The sequence below is a fragment of the Schistocerca serialis genome, chromosome 1 (genome assembly GCF_023864345.2).
Source record: "Schistocerca serialis cubense isolate TAMUIC-IGC-003099 chromosome 1, iqSchSeri2.2, whole genome shotgun sequence".
Classification (NCBI taxonomy): domain Eukaryota; kingdom Metazoa; phylum Arthropoda; class Insecta; order Orthoptera; family Acrididae; genus Schistocerca; species Schistocerca serialis.
Window position 1 is genome coordinate 556,508,919 of NC_064638.1, and position 23,812 is coordinate 556,532,730.

Sequence of the window (23,812 nt, forward strand, 5' to 3'; positions counted from 1 at the left end):
GTGACGGGACTGGGAAGGCAGATTACGCCGCTGGGTCACCTGCTGCCTCCGATGGAGCACCCGTGCAAGTGCTATCCATTGCGTCTGAGGGACCGGCGAGAGCGAGGTCCTCAGTGGACGCAAGGATCTCCACCTCATCGTCAGACGCAGAGCTTTTAGGTAGCGGTGGAGTAGGTGCCACCGCAGGTGTCTTGGTCTTACGGGTCTTCAAAGTCGTTTTCTCTTGCTGTTCCTTTGGTTGCCGTTGTTGAGAGGGCTTATTGGAGTCAGTCTCCGGGACCGAAGAGGATCGCGAAGCCCGTCGACCAGCGACCTGTGGCTTCTTCAGCCACTGGTTGGCGTCTGCTGTGCCGCTGGTAGGAACCTGGGAAGGGAGTGACCCAAGGGATCCCTTCCGAGCGAGAGAAGCCAAAGAAGACTTACGCTTCTCCGGCTTAGAAGTGGGGACTGGTGTCCCCAGTGGTTTAGTGGGTGCTGCTCCCGAGATAGATGGTGTGGGAGCAACAGCGAGAGAAGGGGCCCCCATCGTCAAGGGGGCAGGTGAGGTCCTCTGACTCTGAGAGCTGACTGTATGTCTTGCAGCTGAAGGAGCTGGAGCAGGAGTGACAATGGAGGCATAAGATGACGTCATGCGCACGGGATGTAGCCGTTCAAACTTACGCTTAGCCTCAGTGTAGGTCAGTCGGTCCAGGGTCTTATATTCCATGATTTTGCGTTCTTTCTGTAAGATACTGCAGTCCGGCGAGCAAGGGGAATGAGGCTCTCCACAGATGACACAGACGGGAGGCGGAGCACATGGAGTATCGGGATGAGATGGGCGTCCACAATCTCGACATGTGAGGCTAGAAGTACAGCGAGAGGACATGTGACCGAACTTCCTGCACTTGAGGCACCGCATCGGGGGAGGAATATAGGGTTTGACGTCACATCGGTAGACCATCACCTTGACCTTCTCTGGTAATGTATCTCCTTCGAAGGCCAAGATGAAGGCACCGGTAGCTACCTGATTGTCCCTCGGACCCCGATGAACGCGCAGGACGAAATGTACACCTCGGCGCTCTAAATTGGCGCGCAGCTCGTCATCAGACTGCAAAAGTAGGTCCCGATGGAAAATAATACCCTGGACCATATTTAAACTCTTATGTGGGGTGATGGTAACGTTAACATCCCCCAACTTGTCACAAGCAAGTAACCTGCGTGACTGGGCAGAGGATGCCGTTTTTATCAAAACTGACCCAGAGCGCATTTTGGACAAACCCTCCACCTCCCCAAACTTGTCCTCTAAATGCTCTACAAAGAACTGAGGCTTCACGGATAGAAACAAGTCACCATCAGCTCTGGCACACACGAGATACCTGGGCGAATACACGTCACTGTCATTCATTGCCTTTCGTTCCTCCCATGGTGTGGCCAGGGATGGGAACGATTTGGGGTCATAAACGTTAGCTTTAAAATGAGCCCTCAAACGCTTAGAGACTGCTGGCAGCTGGCTGCCAGCGAGAGATGATGTACCACTCTTCATTGTGGGTCATCCGCCCTGATGCCACCTACTCCGACCAAGGGCCCTCCCCACGGGCGCCACCCAGCCGCAGCAATAGCCACCTGGCAGGATGACCATTGCCGGGAGTCCTGATGCCCCAGGGAGATGGGCATCTACTCCTTGGCATACGTGGGGAGTTAACGGCGCAGGCATCAGTAGAGCGATCCCTGTGTTGTCAGGGGGTTACAACCAACAGGGTACATGGCGGCCCCACCACAACGGACTGGCTACCGTGCTCGATGTTAGGTGACATGTGGTCCATGGTCGTCGTCAGTGCAGAAAGTGGCCCTGCACATTGCTTGGCAGAAAGGGCACGCAGGAGCGTATCCATGCCCAAGAGATGTAGAGCGGGCAGGACTGTAATGCAACGACGAATAAGCTGGCGAAAGTTCTCAACGCAAGATGGACACAATGCACCAAGTAAGGCGCCCTTCGCCAATCGGCTCGCTCTTCGGAAAAATTTTGAGATATGGAGGTCAAACCTGACAGGGGACCATCACATGAGGCCGAAACGTTTGAGACTCCTTTTAGTCGCCTCTTACGACAGGCAGGAATACCGCGGGCCTATTCTTAGCCCCGAAGCCGCAGGGGGGTGTTCAAGGTGGTGGAGGCTCTGTAATGGTGTGGGGCATTTGCAGTTGGAGTGACATGGGAACCCTGATACATCTCGAAATGACTGACAGGTGACACGTATGTAAGCCTCCTCTCTATCACCTGCATCCATTCATGCCCACTATGCATTCTGAAGTACTTGGCCAGTTCCAGCAGGACAATGCAACACCTCACACATCCAGAATTGCTACAGATTGGTTCCAGAAACACTCTTCTGAGTTTGAACACTTCTGCTGGCCACCAGACTCCTCAGGCATGAACATTATTAAGCATATCTTGGATGTCTTGCAACACGGTGTTCAGAAGAGATCTCCACCCCCCCCCCCCCCTTGTGCTCTTAGGGATTTATGGACAACCCTGGAGGATCCACGGTGTCAATTCCCTCCAGCACTACTTCAGACATTAGTCGAGTCCATGTAACATCATCTTGTGGCACTTCTGTGTGCTCGCGGAGGACCTGCACGATATTAGGCAGGTGTAGCAGTTTCTTCGGCTCCTCATTGTGTAAATCATAACAGTGATGAACAGCATCGGGGACAATGCACTGTCTTGCTGAACTCTACTCTTGATCTGAAACGATAAAGATTATCCCTCTCCAACTTCTTTACTTCTAGTACAGTCCTCATACAGTATCTGGATTTTCCTACCCAGTCCTTTAGAGATATTCCTTTTCCTCAAGCACATCCAGATCTTCTCCCCTGCAACACTATCATACATGCAACTAACAGGTTCTTGCATTTCTCCCAGTATTTTTGCATCAATATGCAGGCACTGAAAAATTAGATCCCCTGTTGATCTGTTACTTCTGACAACAAACTGCTCCTCCTCCAGATGTGGTTCTATGATCATCCTCAATTTTCCCTGTATGATCACCTCTATAATTCATAGAATGATGATTAAAAATGGTCAGAGAACCATAGCTGGAATAACAGATTGCGTGCCTTTAACAATTGTGGTATTAGGTTTCACATATTAATTCTCAAAGCATTTGCTCACCTTCTCAAACTGGTGCACCCTGAAGATACCACGCGTGTCCCTCCCATGAGCTCCAACCTCCTGCCGAAAGCAAGTAGACAGGCCTGCATAGCGTATGGGCAGCTCCTGTTCACCAATCCATTCATCCCGATGGAAAGCAGCAATGGGTTGCTCTGATGTTGCTATCAAGTATTTCTCATCTGAACCCTTTCCTGTCACCTGTAATGGAAGTAAAGTAAATTTATTGTGATTAATACTTCCTCAGCCGCAAATATATGGTAGCTTATCTTATGTTCACAGTTTCCAAACACAGTGCAACGTAAATAGATGCACTATGTCACAGGATACTCTATTCCTTAGTATCTTTATGAATAGTTTTGGAAGACATCCACAGAACAAAATATTTGCAGTATCACTAAGTGTTGCATAAAATAAATACTCAAAATTTTCAAAAGTGTGAGAATTTCATGTGATTTATTGGTACATTAAAATAAAAATAAAAATAAAAACATGTCACATAATGGGAAAATAAACTAGTTTTATAGCTGTAGTTTTTAACTATAAAGAACTAGGAGGTATGGCAGACACAGATCAATTACACATGATTGTTGGTCAGGTTTAGGCAAATGCCAGTCTGGTTCCTACACTCCAAACAGTTGCAATATGGTGACACACAGAACACAGTTTACACCACTCCCAGACAGATGGCACACAGAACATTTTTTTCCTTTGCATTATCTGATGACTGTTGTGGCAAGAGGGGATCCAGCGACAAAACTAAAAACAAATACATAATTACCAAACCATGGAGTAGGGCCATTCCACGTCAAAGGGACCAATATTAAAAAGTGTCCCCACTCGACCATCTCCAAATCTAATGAAATTTGGTGTGAAGGTTCTACATGGTCTTTGATAGTTATATACCAAATTTCAGTTCAGTACCTTCAGTGGTTCAATTCTTAAGGGATTTTAAAGAGAGGCTACTCACCTCCGCATCATGTGCGAAGTTGCAAATGTGCCAACTTTGCTAGGCTTTTTTAAAAGTTCTAGCAAATATTTGGTCATTTGCTTCAATATACATACCTCTTTTTATACTGAATCACACCACGACAAAAATTAGGGACTTAGCCATACCTAAATAAAGATACATGCCTCTAAAGTGGCTAAAAAATTTGTCGCACTATTCTGAGAACTATGGTTTGACCAACCACAGCTACTTTTTGTGTGAGCCAATCACGCCAAAACTTCAGATGGCTATTCCTACCTATGATTGTCTGTATATCAATCAAATTTAATTAGTACTGGGTGCTCAGGTGAAAAGATATGCAACTGCAAAGTTGGGCAAAACTTTCTACCTGCAAATTTTAGGGTATTTTTGGGGGGCAATATCTCAACTGTGTCTTCTTCAATCCTCTTTTTCTTGCCACAGCTGGACAGAGCATCCTTTAAGCTTTCAAAGCTATATTGTTTAATTTCTGGATCTTGCATATTGATGAGTAAGAATACCTATCAAGAGTAGGGAAAATGGATTACTGATAAATAAAAAAATTAATACAATTTGAAGTTGTAAATCAAAAAATGTGTAATTGTCATGTCTTTTAATACAATAAGATTTTACCGTGGTTTAGGGAAAGTAACTATGCTAATGAGAAGTGTTTTTACATTATTTTACAGCGTATAATATAAATATAATAAAACCTCAGAAAGTGCCCTGAAGATTATAAAATCTAGATCATAATGAAATGCTATGTTGCTTTAGAAGAACCCTACAATGCATTGTCACTTGGTTTCCATTGGTATTTTAAAGCAGCAATAGGTTTTTAAGGCTCTATCCTCATAGCAGTTATACACATTGCTGAATCAGCACTTTCAGTTGCTGCTTTTGATTATTGGCCATTTTCACAGTTTCAGTCTTTTGTGCGGTGTAATCTTTGATGTTGACACTGTACAATCTTAGTGTTGAGTACTGAGTGCTTGAATAATCAGTAATTATTGTTGTAGCTTAAGGTAAGCACTAAAACAATATGTTTTGATAGCCTAATTTGTATATTTTATAGAAAAACAAAACTGATTATTGTCTGAAGTCATCACCATTCTATCATTGCAAAAGGGAATTACGATCAGGTAAGGAAATGTCACCAACTGACAAGGAGCTTCTTCAGTGTAGGTCTGGGCTTGATTTTACTGAAGATGCCCAAATTGTTCATACCAGAATGCCTTGTTGACGACAAAATTTCAATTCCTGCTGAATTTCTGCAACCCATTTGGTAAAGAAAAAATAACCAAGAAGGTTGAGATCAGTAAACACAGCAATGGTTCATAGGCTGAAGTTACTGACTAATAAAGGTTTTAAACTTGGTCTGAAAATTTGTACCAAATGTTGACATGAAATGCCCAAAAAGAATCATCCTGCCAGGATAAGCAAGAATCACCATCCACTGAAGCCATGGGTGTTGTTGATGCTTGCTTTGCTGCTAACACTTCATTATCATCACTTGGAGAATCACTACCAAATATTCAGGATCAGTGAAAGGGATTCAATGGGATACATAAAGTGCAAGTGAACAAGGCAGTATTACTAAGGTAATTGCCACAGTTACTGGTGTGAGCCAAGTAGTTACTGCTCAGATACAAATGGAAGAGTGCCATAAATGTAAAAATCTTAATTGAACAACTTAAGATTGAACTTCAGATTTCAAGCAATAGCAGTAAAGTTCAAACTTTGACCCTGGCCCCAAATAGCTGCACTACTGAAAAAATGGCTAAAGACTTTGCTGTTTCAACTAGGGTGCTGAAGAATGCTAAGAAACTAAAGATGGAAGATGGGATTTCAGCAAAACCTGCAAACCGTAAAGGGGGAAAAGCTTATTGATGAAATAAAACAAAACGTCCTCACTTTCTTTGAAGATGATGAGTTTTCTTGCTTATGTCCAGGCAAAAAGTATTGTGTTGCAGTAAGAATAAATGGCGAAAGATTCACAAGGAGAAATGCCTGCTGCTTTATAACCTTAAAGAACTGTTCATTGCTTATTGTAAGCAATATGGAAATGAACAAAGCTTATCAAAAGTTTGTGGGCTCAGGCTAAAATGGTTTAGTACAGCTGATGCTTCTGGATCACATTCAGTAAGTGTATGCGCAATTCATCAAAATGTCAAATTAATGTTGGCTTCAGCAACATCCATTCAAGATGACTACAAAGATTTGATGAAAAAACTGTGTGCAGTTTGGAATCAAAAAATTGTATGCTCAAACATTGTGAGGATTGTCCAGGAAAAATGTGACTAGAGGCTTTTGTTGAAGACTCTTTTAAAGACTATGAAACTGACGAAACAATGGAATACAAGTAATGGGTCCATGCTGTCAGAGACACGTTGAAGACTTGCCAGAGATCATGGAGGCATTGATTTTGAAAATTATCAGTTTAAGAAGCCACCACTTTGTGTCAGAACACCAAAGTTTATATCTTAAGCAGCTAAAAAGAAATCTTACAGAAAATGAATTAATTACACTGATAGATTTTGGTGAGAGTTATTCATTTGTTTTTCAGGATACTTTGCAAGGATTCCATTGGGAGAATATTCCGGCCACATTTCATCCATCTGATGTCTATTTTGATGGCAAAGAACGTAAGAGTATTAGCATTTATATGGTCAGCAACTGTTCTGTCATAATACCATTGCTGTCCGTGCCTTTCAAATAAAGTTGATAGCATATTTAAAGACAAAGACTGAAAACATTAAGAATATTTACTGCTTTGGTGATGATTCACCTGCTCAATATAAGAATTTCAGACGTTCCATCAATTTATGCCTGCATGAAAAGGGTTTTCGCATCGCTGCCAAATAGAATTTTTTTGGAACAAGCCATGGTAAATTGCCTTGTGCATTGGGGGAACAGCAAAAGGACTTGCAGCCTGTGCTAGTGTGCAAAGGACCTTAGACAGCCAAATACTGACTTCATATGATTTATTCAAATTCTGTGATGATAGTATTCCAGGTGTAAAGCTTTTTATGTACCAAAAGAAGAAATTGAAGAAATCCACCCTGATCAATAAAAAAGGTTTACGATGGGACATACAGTATCTGGAACAAGAGAAAATCAATTAATTGTAATCAGCTCAGAGTAAGCATAGTTTCCAATGATGCTACAGCATTCACAGTTAACACCTTCGAAGCAGATGAAGAAATCCAGCAGTCTCAATTCCAAGTTTACAACCAGGACAGTATGTTACTTGTATGGATGGCAATTTTTGGTGGGTTGGAAATGTGAAGTTTCATATGGACAACAAGACATCCTCATCAGCTTTATGCACTCACACAGTCATTTTGGTTCCTTCCACTGGCCGACTGCTAAAGATACCTGCTAGATTCCTGAGCAACACATCTTCATGGCTTTAGAAGCCCCAATGGCTTTAGAAGCCCCATCAACATCATCACGAGGAAGACAACACAGTTATCCACAATCTGTTATTGACAAAATTGTAGAAGTGCTTAATGAAAAATGGAACTGACTCTTTAGTAGTTTTGTTCTGCAAATTTGCTGTGTTTCGTACTACACTTGCTTTTATGTCATGTGTTAAATTAATGTTTGAAACTGACTTATACACTTGAATAAAAATAATTATGGGATTCAATGAGCAAAATATTTGACCCCAGAAAATAAACGAGCTTTCTTTGAATTCTTAAAGCATGCTTTTTCCAGCTGTGGCAAGAAAAAGAAGATTGAAGAAGACACAGCTGAGATATTTCCCCCAAAAATACCCTAAAATTTGCAGGTAGAAAATTTTAGTCAACTTTACAGATGCATATATTTTCATCTGGGCATCCAGTGCTAATTAAATTTGATTGATATATAGACATAGGTAGGAACAGCCATCTGAAGTTTTGGCGTGATTGGCTCACACAAGAAGTAGCAGTGGTCGTCAAACTACGGCTCTCAGAATAGCGCAATGAATTTTTTAGCCACTTTACAGGCTTGTATCTATATTTAGGTATGGCTAAATCCCTAATTTTTGCCATGGTGTGATTCAGCATAAGAAATGGTCTATGTATATTGAAGCAAATAATCAAATGTTTGCTAGAACTTGTAAAAAAAGCCTAGCAAATTTGGCACATTTGCGCCTTCGTACATCATCTACACCTACATTTATACTCCACAAGCCACCCAACAGTGTGTGGTGGGGGGCACTTTATGCGCCACTGTCATTACCTCCCTTTCCTGTTTCAGTCACGTATGGTTCGTGGGAAGAACGACTGCCGGAAAGCCTCCATGCGCGCTCGAATCTCTCCAATTTTACATTCGTGATCTCCTCGGGAGGTGTAAGTAGGGGGAAGCAATATATTTGATACCTCATCCAGAAACGCACCCTGTCGAAACCTGGACAGCAAGCTACACTGTGATGCAGAGCGTCTCTCTTGAAGAGTCTGCCACTTGAGTTCGCTAAACATCTCCGTAACACTATCACGCTTACCAAATAACCCAGTGACGAAACACACCGCTCTTCTTTGGATCTTCTCTATCTCCTCTGTCAACCCGACCTGGTACGGATCCCACACTGATGAGCAATACGGAAGTATAGGTCGAACAAGTGTTTTGTAAGCCACCTCCTTTGTTGATGGACTACATTTTCTGAGGACTCTCCCAATGAATCTCAACCTGGCACCTGCCTTACTAACAATTAATTTTATATGATCATTCCACTTCAAATCGTTCCATATGCATACTCCTAGATATCTTACACAAGTAACTGCTACCAGTGTTTGTTCCGCTATTATATAATCCTACAATAAAGGGTCCTTCTTTCTATGTATTCGCAATACATTACATTTGTCTATGTTAAGGGTCAGTTGCCACTCCCTGCACCAAGTGCCTATCCGCTGCAGATCTTCCTGCATTTCGCTGCAATTTTATAACGCTGCAACTTCTCTGTATACTAAAGCATCATCCGCGAAAAGCGGCATGGGACTTCTGACACTATCTACTAGGTCATTTATATATATTGTGAAAAGCAATGATCCCATAACACTCCCCTGTGGCACACCAGAGGTTACTTTAACATCTGTAGACGTCTCACCATTGAGAACAACATGCTGTGTTCTGTTTGCTAAAAACTTCAATCCAGCCACACAGCTGGTCTGATATTGCGTAGGCTCTTACTTTGTTTATTAGGTGATAGTGCGAAACTGTATCGAACGCCTTCTGGAAGTCAAAGAAAATGACATCTACTTGGGAGCCTATATCTAATATTTTCTGGGTCTCATAATAAACAAAGCGAGTTTGGTCTCTCACGATTGCTGTTTCCGGAATCCATGTTGATTCCTACAGAGTAGATTCTGGGTTTCCAGAAATGACACGATACGCGAGCAAAAAACATGTTCTAAAATTCTACAACAGATCGATGTCAGAGATATAGGCCTATAGTTTTGCGCATCTGCTCGACGACCCTTTTTGAAAACTGGGACTACCTGTGCTCTTTTCCAATCATTTGGAACCTTCTGTTCCTCTAGAGACTTGCGGTACACGGCTGTTAGAAGGGGGCAAGTTCTTTCACGTACTCTGTGTAGAATCGAATTGGTATCCCGTCAGGTCCATTGGACTTTCCTCTGTTGAGTGATTTCAGTTGTTTTTCTGTTCCTTGGACACTTATTTCGATGTCTGCCATTTTTTCGTTCATGCGAGGATTTAGAGAAGGAACTGCAGTGCGGTCTTCCTCTGTGAAACAGCTTTGGAAAAAGGTGTTTAGTATTTCAGCTTTATGCGTGTCATCCTCTGTTTCAATGCCATCATCATCCCAGAGTGTCTGGATATACTGTTTCGATCCACTTACTGATTTAACGTAAGACCAGAACTTCCTAGGATTTCCTGTCAAGTCGGTACATAGAATTTTACTTTCAAATTCACTGAACGCTTCATGCATAGCCCTCCTTACGCTAACTTTGACATCATTTAACTTCTGTTTATCTGAGAGGTTTTGGCTGCATTTAAACTTGCAGTGAAGCTCTCTTTGCTTTTGCAGTAGTTTCCTAGCTTTGTTGTTGAACCACGGTGGGTTTTTCCCATCCCTCACAGTTTTACTCGGCACGTATCTGTCTAAAATGCATTTTACGATTGCCTTGAACTTTTTTCATAAACACTCAACATTGTCAGTGTCGGAACAGAAATTTTCATTTTGAATGATCACTGATTCCCTGTTCTGCGCTTACAGAGTCGAAAAGTTCTGGTCTGTTTGTTATCAGTAGGTGCAAGATGTTATCTCCACGAGTCGGTTCTCTATTTAATTGCTGGAGGTAATTTTCGAATAGTGCACTCAGTATAATGTCCCTCGATGCTCTGTCCCTACCACCCGTCCTAAACATCTGAGTGTCCCAGTCTATATCTGGCAAATTGAAATCTTCACCTAAGACTATAACATGCTGAGGAAATTTATGTGAAAGGTATTCCAGATTTTCTCTCAGTTCTGCCACTAATGCTGCTGAGTCGGGAGGTCGGTAAAAGGAGCCAATTATTAACCCAGCTCGGTTGTTGAGTATAACCTCCACCCATAATAATTCACAGGAACTATCCACTTCTATTTCACTACAGGATAAACTACTACTAACAGCGTCAAACACGCCACCACCGGTTGCATGCAATCTATCTTCTCTAAACACCGTCTGTGCCTTTGTAAAAATTTCGGCAGGATTTATCTCTGGCTTCAACCAGCTCTCCGTACCTATAATAATTTCAGCTTCAGTGCTTTCTAACAGCGCTTGAAGTTCCGGTACTTTACCAACGCAGCTTCAACAGTTTACAATTACAATGCCGAATGCTGCTTGCCCCCCCCCCCCCCCCCCCCCCCCCCGCATGTCCTGACTTTGCCCCGCACCCTTTGAGGCTGTTGCCCTTTCTGTACTTGCCCGAGGCCATCTAACCTAAAAAACCACCCAGTCCATGCCACACAATCCCTGCTACCTGTGTAGCCGCCTGCTGTGTGTAGTGGACTCCTGACCTATCCAGCAGAACTTGAAACCCCACCACCCTATGGCACAAGTCGAGGAATCTGCAGCCCACACGGTCGCAGAACCGTCTCAGCCTCTGATTCAGACCCTCCACTCAGCTCTGTACCAAAGCTCCGCAGTCAGTCCTTTCGACAATGCTGCAGGTGGTGTGCTCTGCTTTCAACCCGCTAGCGAGACCGGCAGTCTTCACCAAATCAGATAGTCGCCGGAAGACAGGGAGGATATCCTCCGATCCATAGCAACACACATCATTGGTGCCGACATGAGCGACCACCTGCAGATGGGTGCACCCTGTACCCTTCATGGCATCCGGAAGGACCCTTTCCACATCTGGAATGACTCCCCCCGGTATGCACATGGAGTGCACATTGGTTTTCTTCCCCTCCCTTGCAGCCATATCCCTAAGGGGCCCCATTACGCGTCTGACGTTGGAGCTTCTAACTACCAGTAAGCCCACTCTCTGCGACCGCCTGGATCTTGCAGACTGAGGGGCAACCTCTGGAACAGGACAAGCAGCCAAGTCCGGCCGAAGATCAGTATCAGCCGGAGACAGAGCCTGAAACCGGCTTGTCAGACAAACTGGAGAGGCCTTCCATTCAGCCCTCCAGAATGTCTTTCGCCCCCTGCCACACCTCGAAACGACCTCCCACTCTACCACGGGTGAGGGGTCAGCCTCAATGCGGGCATTATCCCAGGCACCCACAGACGTAGTCCGATCGGGGGATGCGTGGGATGGGCTGGCCGTCCACGACACGACAAACACCCGTCCGGACCCCCAAAGTGATGCCCATTGGCTACAGCCTCAAGCTGTGTGACCGAAGCCAACACTGCCTGAAGCTGGGAGCGAAGGGATGCCAACTCAGTCCGCATCCGAACACAGCAGTCGCAGTCCCTATCCATGCTAAATACTGTTTGCAAAGAACGTCTGAAGTAATCTACAGAGAGCACAAATAATTCAACACAACATTTAAATGGTTATTAAAATACAAGATTGCCTAGTAAATGCAGTAATTCTGCTACTTGCGCCCTGCTGACACACTGCTTGGCGGCAGAAGGAGACTACGCGATTTTACACTATTCAGGTACTAAAATGCGATGCTACAACTCTCAAATACTACAATACGCCCGAAATTTATGAATTAAACTATGCAAGTACCCAAAAACACGCAAAGAAATTAAGAATTAAACTATGTAACAAATAAGTGAGCTAAGAGTATACGACTTGCTGCTGGCAGCTGCTTATCCAACGGTGGCAGGGAGGTGAGTAGCCTCTCTTTAAAATCCCCTAAGAATCCAACCACGGAAGTTACTGAACTGAAATTTGGTATATAACCATCAGAGACCATGTAGAACCTTCACACCAAATTTCATTAGATTTGGAGAGGGTCGAGTTGGGACCCCTGATCCCCTTGATGTGGAATGAACCAGTAGCACAAAAGTGATTTTCAAGACAATCATAGGAAAAAGAACTATTATAAGATTATGCATCCTGCAGGGATCACAAAAATTTGTTAACACTCAAGGAGTTACTTTTGCATCATGTGGTAAAACTGCCTTGTCCACACGTTCATGGGTAATACACACACACACACACACACACACACACACACACACACACACCTGCCTATGTTTGTAACTGACTGTATGAACACATTCTCATTCAGCTTTCCATGGAGAACCTTCATCACATCATCCTAATATCAGTGTTTCATTCTTCTTGGGGATTTATTAGAATACTTAATGCATTGTTTTTTGGGACAATGTAATTTAAGAACGCTTTCTGGTATGTTCTATCCATTTCAAGCATACTGACAAAGAGGCTGTTTCATAGGCATTTAATAATCATTTTATCTCAAAATGTTCAGGACCTGACAGGATCTCCTCTACATATATATGTTAGCCATGCATGACAAAGGAGAAAAAACTATTTTTTATATCTTTGTAGCATATGTTTACAATTAAGTTGGCATATTCCAACTGGTACAATGACAAAACAAGTACTTATAATGAGTCAATACTTTCTTAGCAATGCATACCTTGTAGAGTTCTTCATCAAATTGCGAAAGTTGGGCTACCTGCTCCATAACCTCTTTCCGCATGAAGAATGGAGTGTACAATGGTTTATAGCCACGGCTGTACAACATGTGGAGTGATAACTGCACCAGACCATGCTGCATGAATACTGCTGGCCCCTGTAAAAAAGCTTTGCTGCTTAGTCACAATATTCCTCTTAATGAAATGAAAAAAAAAAAACACACCATAAAATTCTGTCTGTATTTAAAGCATGCCTAGATCAGAATAACAATCTGATTAACAGTTTATTGTTCACCAGGTAATAGAAAATCAAAGTACGAGCTTTGGTACACATTCTACATGAGCTACAAGTTACAGAACAGAGCACAGCTCCAGCATTCAAAATGTAATCAACACAAGCATGGCAGTGATCAGTGATTAAAATACCGATGTATTATGCCAATTGAAAAAAAAAAAAATTATAAGGTGGGTACCCGAAACATATCTCATCATAAATAAAACTTTACAATACATGGTTGGTTGCTGTATATCAAGTAATGACGTATAATAGTGTAATTACGATATTTTAGGGCCTGTGTTGTTAAGAAGAACAACGCAATATTTTTTCAGATACACATGCATGCCCGAAGTAATTGTCACTGCGGCAACTACAGCCATTATGAAATACACGAAATGTATTCATAGTTGTGGTGGGGGACAATGAAAATTTGTGCTGGACCAGAACTTGAATCCACATTTCCCGCTTTATCTGAGTGGTCTCCTTAACCACCTTGACTACCCATGTACGAACCACAGCCAGACCCAAATTTCCGTACGTCATTGTTCCTACATCACAACCTGTACTTACATAATTCCAGTACAGGGCGGACATTTTTACTGAAAGTTGTTGGCTGGTATTAGTGGATAAATATGATATTTCGAAACAGTGTCATGATGACTTTGAAAATCAATACTGGGGGTTGTAAATTGATCTGTGTCTTTTTTTTTTTTTTTTTTTCGCAATCTCATTTGTGCAGGACCTTTACATGAGTTCTGACTGTTCTTGAATGAACATGAACTGAATTTATAGTAAAGACAATTTTTTTTTCCTCCTCAATGGGCAGAAAGAAATGTAGTAACCCAGAGTACAGGCATTGCACCATCCAATACTGGGTTACGTTGATTTAGTTAGATGGGTGGCTCGGCACTTCACAGGAGCCTGCTAACAGTGGGCACTGGTGGCTGCCAAGTCAAGTCTGCTGACCCACAATAAAATAACCCTCAATGGCTTCAAAAGAAAGAAAGTAATGATAGAACCAAACATCATGATCACTAATGAAGCAACGTCTCTATGCCTGTCAATTGAATTTCTGTCCAAATTCTCAATGCCACTACTAACTTCCTTTACATTTACTCCAACAAAGTAGAACAATAAAATGATGTTTGGTTCTATATAAAAAAAAGGTCTGAAGAATGTGTTGGGGTTACTGGACATTCTCTGTGTGTCACATCCGAGATCCTCTGCCTGGAGGACTGCTGCTAACTGCAAGCTGACTGGTCACTGCCACACCTGTGCCTGGAGCCACCAATCTACAAAGCCACTTCCTCAGCTACTGGGCGTAGGCTATGCTGACGATTCCTGACACTCGAGCTGATCTTGATTCACCATAGTACATGTAACCCTATACCATCACCATCCCGACAATAAAAAGCATCTCAAAACAGACAACAGTACTCATTACTCACTAAGAAACAGATTTTGTGGGTATTACATCTGCCAGTGTATTCTGTTACATGACCTGTTTCAACCTGAAGTCAGTGTATACCTTGAGAAAATATGCTCTTCCGCCAGAGACTGTAACTCCTCTTTCACCATCCATTCCATCAATCATGTAGATTAGGTCAACATGAGACAACTTCTTGCGGTCAGTACAATTCCCAACAACTTTATCGACTGGATTCTCATCCTTGAAGGGGGAAAAAAAACAATAATCTCATTAATACACCAAATTTTAAATCTATTTTAAACATATTCCAAAATGCTTTATTTACTGATCAATACTGGCAGTTAATTAAACATTTTTAGTACTTCAGATGTAATCAAAATAAGGGAAATTTACAAACTCTGATAACACAAAAACATTGTGAGGTACATTAATTACAGATGGAAGGGGTACCTTGTGGTGTTGCCAAAAGCTTCCTCCAACCACAAAAAGGGAGAGGCAATTCAAAATAATGAAGCTATTTTTGGGAGAAAGCGATCACATAGCTAACTTGTAGTAGTCATTGGTGCTCATGTTTACTAATGGCAAACCACATAGTGCGCTTGTGCATGGTACACTGCAAATGTTGCAATGCACCACCACGTCAAACTGGTAGCAGCCAGAAAACACAAACTGCCTGCAATGTGTGGATACTTCTTTTTCCGTTTTTGGTTAAGCCTCACAATGACAGGTTTCATTCATGATATAGGGGAGATGCTGAGTCGCAGACAGGCAGAACAAAAAGATTCTCACAATTAAAGCTTTCAGCCATTAAAGCTTTTGTCAACAATTGACCACACACACACACACACACACACACACACACGCACACGCACACGCACGCACACACACACGCACACTCGCTCGCAAATGCAACTCGCACAAACAAGTACAGTCTCAGGCAACTGAAACCACACTGCGAGCAGCAACATCAGTGCATGATAAGAGTGGCAACTGAGTGGTGGTAATGAGGCGGCTAGGGCGGGGAGGGCGAGGGATAGTATGGTGGTGGTTGTTGGGATGTTTAAGGGGAACTAAACAGCTAAGGTCATCAGTCCCCCATTCCAAAACAGGCGAGACAAAAATTGGCGGAGCAGGTAAAACCCCAAGGGGAAGGAGACTCCCCCCCAGGTACTAAAAGAACACAAATGCAGCAACAAACACTACAGACAAGAAGAGTACAGATGAACACCAGACAGAAAGAAACAGAAGAAAAGAAGATGGCCGGAGACTGGTTGACTGACCACGAGAACAAAAAAAAGGGACAGAGTCAACCATCTGACGACACACCAAAACAGCAACAAATATTGAGAGACGCGAGGACAAAAGACACAGAAAGGGAAAGGTGCAGGACCTCCCTAAATGGAACCATAAAAAGGACTACCACGAATAAAATTTAAAACGGCATCAGCCATGGAGGCATCGTCTCATAAAACCAAAGGCAAAGTGCCCGGGAGATTAAAAGACTGCCGGAGAATGCGCAGTCGGGGACACTCCAACAAAATGTGGGTGACCGTCAGCCGGGACCCACACCGACACAGGGGGGGATCCTCCTGACGCAAAAGATGGCCGTGCGTCAGGTAGGTATGGCCGATGCGGAGCCGACACAGGATGACAGAGTCTCTGCGAGAAGCCCGCAGGGAGGAGCGCCACACATTGGTCGTCTCCTTGACAACCCGCAGTTTATTCGGGGATGTCATGCCACGCCACTCAGCAGTCCACATCCCAAGCACCTTACGGCGCAACACCAGCTGCTGATCGCGAGCCGTGAGGCCAATCTCCAAAGCTGGGACGTCGATCGCCCCTTTGGCCAGCCTGTCGACACGTTCGTTCCCCGGGATGCCAACATGACCTGGCATCCAAACAAAGACCACCGAACGACCAGAACGGGTAATGGCGGAAACAGACTCCTGAATAGAGGACACCAGAGGAGAAGAGGTATAGTAGCGGTCGATGGCCTGGAGGCCGCTCAGGGAGTCACTGCAGATGACGATGGACGTACCTGAGCAGAAAACACACATGCTCAAGAGCGCGCAATATGGCCACCAGCTCTGCAGTAAAAATACTGCAGCCAGCCGGCAAGGAGTGCTGCTCAATATGGGCAGCGTGAGCAAAAGCGTAGGCAGTGCGACCATCAACCAGGGAACCATCAGTGTAGACAGTCTCACAGCCCGAAAATGAGGCGAGGAGCGCAAGAAAACGGCGACGGAGGGCCACAGGCGGAACCGAGTCCTTGGGTCCCTGTGCCAAGTCCAGACGGACGGACGGCTGGGGCAAACACCAGGGAGGCGTAGGTGCACGGACCCGGAAGGGAGGCAGAAGAGGGAATGACCCCAGTTCCGACAGCAGGGACTGGATGCGGACAGCTATTGAAAGCCCAGACCTAGGTCGCCTTTCGGGCAGATGGAGAACCATGGCAGGGAAAAGCAGGCGACGATTGGGATAGCCCAGCGAGGAATGCACGTGGACAGCATAGTCGGCGAGCAGTAGACGGCGGCGAATCCGCAGCGAGGGAACCCCGGCCTCCGCCAGTAGACAATCCACGGGGCTCGTACGAAAAGCACCAGTTGCAAGCCGAACCCCACAGTGGTGTATGGGGTCTAACAACGTCAACACTGAGGGTGATGCAGACCCATAGGCCGGGCTCCCATAATCAAGCCTGGACTGCACAAGGGACCTGTATAATCGCAACAGCATGCAGCGATCCGCACCCCAAGATGTGTGGCTCAGGCAGCGGAGGGCATTGAGGTGCCACCAGCACTTTTGCTTCAGCTGAGTAATGTGAGGAACCCATGTGAGCCGGGCATCAAAGACGAGTCCTAAGAAGCGGCAAGTGTCCACCACTTCAAGCAGGTGGCCGTCGAGGTAAAGTTCAGGATGAGGGTGGACCATCCGACGCCTGCAGAAGTGCATAACTCGAGTCTTGGCTGCAGAGAACTGAAAAACCATGAGTCAGAGCCCATGAGGCTGCCTTGCGAACGGCTACTTGCAGCCTGCGTTCGGCGACTCCCGTAGTCGTGGAGCTAAATGAGATGCAGAAATCGTCGGCATACAAAGAAGGAGACACCGACGACCCCACGGCTGCAGCCAGACCATTAATGGCCACTAGAAATAAGGAGACGCTCAACACCGCGCCCTGCGGGACCCCATTTTTCTGTGTATAAGATGAACTAGAGGCGGCACCGACTTGCACCCGGAAAGAGCGGCGCAATAGAAAGGTTTGAAGAAAAGCCGGGAGCCGACCACGAAGACCCCACTCATGCAACGTAGCAAGGATGTGATGCCTCCATGTGGTGTCATATGCCTTCCGCAGATCAAAAAATACAGCAACGAGATGCTGACGTCGGGCAAAGGCCGTACGGATAGCAGATTCCAGCCGCACCAAATTGTCCGCTGCAGACCGGCCCCGATGGAAGCCACCCTGGGATGGAGCGAGGAGACCGTGCAACTCAAGGACCCAACACAAACGCCGTCCCACCATACGTTCGAGCAATTTGCACAAAACATTGGTGAGGGTAATGGGACGATAGCTGTCCACCGCCAGTGGGTCCGCACCGGGCTTCAAGATGGGGACAATAACACCCTCTCGCCATTGCGACGGGAACACACCCTCGCTCCAAATGCGGTTAAAGATGGTGAGGATGTGTCTCTGGCAGTCCCTGGAGAGATGCTTCAGCATCTGTGCGTGGATGCAGTCTGGTCCTGGTGCTGTATCAGGGCAATCGGCGAGGGCAGCGAGGAATTCCCTCTCGCTGAAAGGAGCATTGTATTTTGCAGAACGACGTGTGTGGAATGATAACGGCGTCTGCTCGGCTTGCTCCTTTAGAGAGCGAAAGGCGGGGGGATAAGTTGCAGTCGCAGAGCTCTGAGCAAAGTGCGCAGCAAGGTGTTCAGCAATGGCGGCAGCGTCCGTGCAGACAGCGCCGTCCAAGGAGATCCCAGGGACACCCATAGGGGTCTGGTATCCATAAATCCGACGGATCCGGGACCATACGAGCGAGGGGGAGACACGGGAGCCCAAGTATGAGACGTACCTCTCCCAGCACTCCTGCTTACGCCGTGCAATAAGACGACGGGCCAAGGCACGGAGCCTCTTAAAGGCGATGAGCGTCTCCAGAGACAGGTGCCGCCTATGACGCTGGAGAGCCCGCCTACGGTCGCGAATAGCCTCAGCAACCTCCGGCGACCACCAGGGTACAGCCTTCCTCCGAGGGAGTCCAGAAGAGCGGGGGATGGCAGCCTCGGCCGCAGAAATGATTGACGTGGTTAAGACACGGACCACCTCGTCAATGTCACCCTGTGGGGGAGACTCGATGGTTGCAGCGGAAGTAAAAGCCGGCCAGTCAGCCCTGTGGAGAGCCCAGCGGGGCAGGCGCCCAGAAGAATGACACTGGGGCAGTGACAAATAGATGGGAAAATGGTCACTACCACACAGGTCAGGATGCACTCTCCAGTGGAGGGATGGGACAAGTCCGGGGCTGCAAAGAGAGAGATCAATGGCCGAGAACGAGCCATGGGCCACACTGAAATGCGTGGGAGCACCGGTGTTCAAGAGGCTAAGGTCGAGCTGAGCCAACAAATGCTCCACGGCACGACCGCGGTCATCGGAGACAGTCCCACCCCATAGAGGGTTGTGGGCATTGAAATCGCCCAGCAACAAGAAAGGTGGCGGCAATTGGGCTATCAGAGCAGCCAGGACATGCTGCGTGACAGCACCATCCGGTGGAAGGTAAAGACTGCAGACGGTAACAGCCTGTGGCGTCCACACCCGAACAGCGACAGCCTCTAAAGCTGTTTGTAGAGGAACAAACTCGCTGTGAAGAGAGTTAAGGACATATATGCAGACGCCACCAGACACCCTTTCATAAGCTGCCCGGTTCTTATAATAACCCCGATAGCCACGGAGGGCGGGGGTTCGCATTGCGGGAAACCAAGTTCCCTGAAGTGCAATGCAGAAGGAAGGGTGAAGGCTGATTAGTTGTCGGAGCTCAGCTAGATGGTGGAAGAAACCACTGCAGTTCCACTGGAGAATGGTAGTGTCCATGGATGGGAAAGGCGTGAAGGGACTGGGGAGGCAGATTACGCCTCCTGGGCCCCTGCTGCTACTGAGTCACCACCTGTACAACAGCCATCCATTGCGTCCGAGGGACTGGCGAGATCCAGGTCCTCAGCGGACACCAGAATCTCCACCTCATCTTCGGACCCAGAGTGAGAAGGTTGCGGTGGGACAGGTGCCACCGCAATGTCAGGATGCTTGGGAGCCTTTTTCTTGGACTGCTTTGCGCGCTGTGCCTTAGGTGGTTCTGGCTGGGAGGGCCTCACTGGGTCAGTCTCAGGGACTGAAGACGACCGTGACGCCCTACGACCAGCGACCGGTGGTTGTTTCAGATACTTGCGGGGGTCCGCTTTGGCACTGGGCAAAGCCTGGGATGGGAGGGCCCCAAGGGACCCCTTCCAGGCGAGAGCAGCCGAAGAAGGCTCACGCTTCTCCGGCTGGGAAGGGGGAACAGATGTCCCCGGTGGTTGGGATGGTGTTGCTCCTGAAGTAGATGGAGCAGGAGCAACAGGGAGTGAAGTGCCCCCCACAACCAAGGGGACCGGTGAATTATGACAGAACTTAGATCGAACTGTTAGGTGACGACACGGGAGAGGATCGTACCGGTGTTGCAGCAGCGCCATAGGTGGAAGTCATGGGCACGGGATGTAGCTGCTCATATTTCCGCCTTGCCTCGGTGTAGGTCAGGCGGTCCAGAGTCTTATATTCCATTATCTTCCTTTCCATCTGGAAGATCCTACAGTCCGGTGAGCAGCGGGAATGGTGTTCTCCGCAGTTAACACAGATAGGAGGCGGGGCTCATGGAGTATCGCGATGGGAAGGACGGCCACTATCTCGACAGGTGATGCCGGAAATACAGCAAGATGACATGTGCCCGAACTTTCAGCACTTAAAACACCGCATCGGAGGAGGGATATATGGCTTCACATCACAACGGTAAACCATCACCTTAACGTTATCGGGTAAGACATCACCCTCGAAGGCCAAGATGAAGGCACCGGTGGCTACCTGATTATCCCTCGGACCCCGATGGACGCGCCGGATGAAGTGAACACCTCGTCGTTCGAGGTTGGCGCGTAATTCATCGTCGGACTGCAGAAGAAGATCCTTGTGGAATATAATACCCTGGACCATGTTGAGACTCTTATGCGGCGAGATGCTAACTGAAACATCCCCCAACTTGTCACAATTGAGCAACATCCGTGACTGGGCAGAGGATACCGTTCTGATGAGCACAGAACCAGAGCGCATCTTGAACAAGCCCTCCACCTCCCCGAACTTGTCCTCTAAATGCTCCACAAAAAACTGGGGCTTGGTCGACATAAACGAGTCCCCATCAACCCGCGTACACACGAGGTACCGGGGCGAATATTCCCCACCGCTGTCTTTAGCCAGGCGTTCCTCCCACGGAGTGGCCAGGGAGGGAAACGATCTCTGATCAAATTTCTTCCCGTTGAGGTTAGACCTCGATCGCTTAGAGACTGCTGGTGGAGGCCCACCAGCGAGAGACGATGTACCACGCTTCATTGCGGGTCATCCGCCCTGATGCCACCCACTCCGACCAGGGGCTCTCCCCACGGGCGCCACCCAGCCGCAGCAAAGACCATCTGGCAGGATGGCCTTTGCCGGGAGTCCCGATGCCCCAGAGGGATAAGCATCTACTCCTCGGCATGCGTGGGGAGGTAGCAGCTCAGGCATCAGCAGTGCGATCCCTGTGTAGTCAGGGGGCTACCACCAAGAGGGTACATGACGACCGCACCACAACGGACTGGCTACTGTGCTGGATGTCGGGTGACGAAATATCTATGTACATCATGAGGGCAAAGATGGAAGTGCACACTGGAGGGAATGTATGCCACCCAGAACACACTGCAGTGGATGTGGCCGGAAGCTCGATGTAAGTCCAACTCCATGAAAAATCAGGTGTGCCAGATCTTAGGGCAAGATGGATTTAAGATGCACCATGTAAGGTGTCCTTCCCCGAATGGTACGCACTAACTGAAAAATTTAGAAATGGAGTGGTCAAACCCCGTAGGGGACCATCACATTAAAGGCCGAAACAGTTGAGACTCCTTTTAGTCGCCTCTTATGACAGGCAGGAATACTGCGGGCCCATTCTAACCCCCGAACCCGCAGGGGGCGAGGGATAGTATGGTGGGGGTGACGGAAACTGAAGTGCTGCAGGTTAGACACAGGGAGGGGGAGAAGTGAGGAGGGGGAGGCGAGGGGGGGAGGAAGTAGCTGAAAATGAGAGAAATAAAAAGATTAGGTGTGATGGTGGAATGAGGGCTGTGTAGTGTTGGAATGGCAACAGGGAAGGGACTGGATGGGTGAGGAAGACGACTAAAGAAGGTTGAGGCCAGAAGGGTTTTGGACGCGTAGGATGTATTGCAGAGAAATTTCCCACCTGCGCAATTCAGAAAAGCTAGTGTTGATGGGAAGGATCCAAAGGGCACGTGCTGTGAAGCAGTCATTGAAATGAAGGATATCATGTTTGGCAACATGTTCAGCAACAGGGTGGCCCACTGCCCATTTGTTTCTTGGCCGCAGTTTGTCGGTGGCCAATCATGAGGACAGACAGCTTGCTGGTTGAAATGCCTACATAGAATGCAGCACAGTATTTGCAGCTTAGCTTGTAGATTACATGGCTGGTTTCACATGTAGCCCTGCCTTTGCTGGGGTAGGTGGTGTTAGTTACTGGACTGGAGTAGGTGGTGGTGGTGGTGGTGGTGGTGGTGGTGGTGGGAAGACGTATGGGACAGGTCTTGCATCTAGGTCTATTGTGGGAATCTTTTTGTTGTGCCTATCTGACACTCAGCACCTCTGCTACATGGTGAGTAGCAACTTTCCTTTCATAATATTCTTACATTCCATCCTAGAAAAACCATTGTTTGTTTTTCATTCATGTCATGCACGGTGTTCTTGCACTTCACTGGTTTGGTGAAATAGTTATTAATGAATTTGTTTTAATTATGGGATATTTAGTGGCATCAACAGAAATATGGGGGCAGTTATCTGCTTTGACGCATGACATAGCTGTACTGTAGTGTGTGATGTCATGGCTGCTGGCATATTTGAAATGGATTGTGTCTGAAGAAAGCATTTTGTACTATTTGTGGCACTCCTTGGTGTTGAATTTCAACATATCAGATTTGCTTTTGTGTACTGTCATTGTGTGATAGGACTGATGTAGTGGTGATTGTTAGGCATTTTATACTACTTGTGTGCTTTGTAGCGGAATTGTTAGTGAGTCAGGGTAGTGTTGGTAGTTATTGGCTACATTTTTATTTTCGGCTATCATGGTGTTAGTTCACTGTGTTGTTAACGATTGAAGATCTAGGTTTTCCTTTGTATTTGTTTTGATGAGGAAATTCACTAGTATATTGTTGCACGTGCAGTGGCTGGTGATTTGGCAACAAAGATAAAGATCCTCCATTTGTATGGACTTGTGGTTATGAAAATCAAGTGCGGAGTTTGGGAGAAATTTACGAAGTTAATCAAAGTTGCGTCTTTGCGCCAGTCTAGATTTACATTTTGGCTGGTAAACACCTTATACATTTTCTTTTTATATTTTGGTCAGAAGTACTGTGTGTGTGTGACTTACATACAGGACTGTGTTTTGTTTCTATGATGAAACTGATGTTAATGGAATTTTTTGATGAATTTGCAGGATGTGTTATTAGCCACAATTAACAATGATTGATCAAGATCGACAGGTTTTGTGGATATAATTCTAGCTATTTTGTTCAAGTTACATTTTTGTTAATAGTTAGAGCAACAAGTTTGGTTTTTTGGTATTGTGGAATTTGTTCCAGTTATATTAGTGAAGTGAAGGTCTTAATCCAAGTTTTTCGA

At 46.1% G+C, this 23,812-nt stretch overlaps 1 protein-coding gene across 2 annotated transcripts in view; it reads right to left on the reverse strand.

Annotated features, from left to right (window-relative positions):
• The window catches only part of LOC126475420 (serine--tRNA ligase, cytoplasmic), an 80,148-nt gene that overhangs the window by 31,085 nt on the left and 25,251 nt on the right, over positions 1–23,812 (reverse strand). For both annotated transcript variants that reach the window (XM_050103268.1, XM_050103277.1), the window contains 3 exons: positions 14,965–15,105; positions 13,162–13,317; positions 3,149–3,346 (listed from right to left, as the gene is read on the reverse strand). In XM_050103268.1, the coding sequence (XP_049959225.1) occupies positions 3,149–3,346; positions 13,162–13,317; positions 14,965–15,105 (495 nt within the window). The remainder of the gene's footprint in view (positions 1–3,148; positions 3,347–13,161; positions 13,318–14,964; positions 15,106–23,812) is intronic.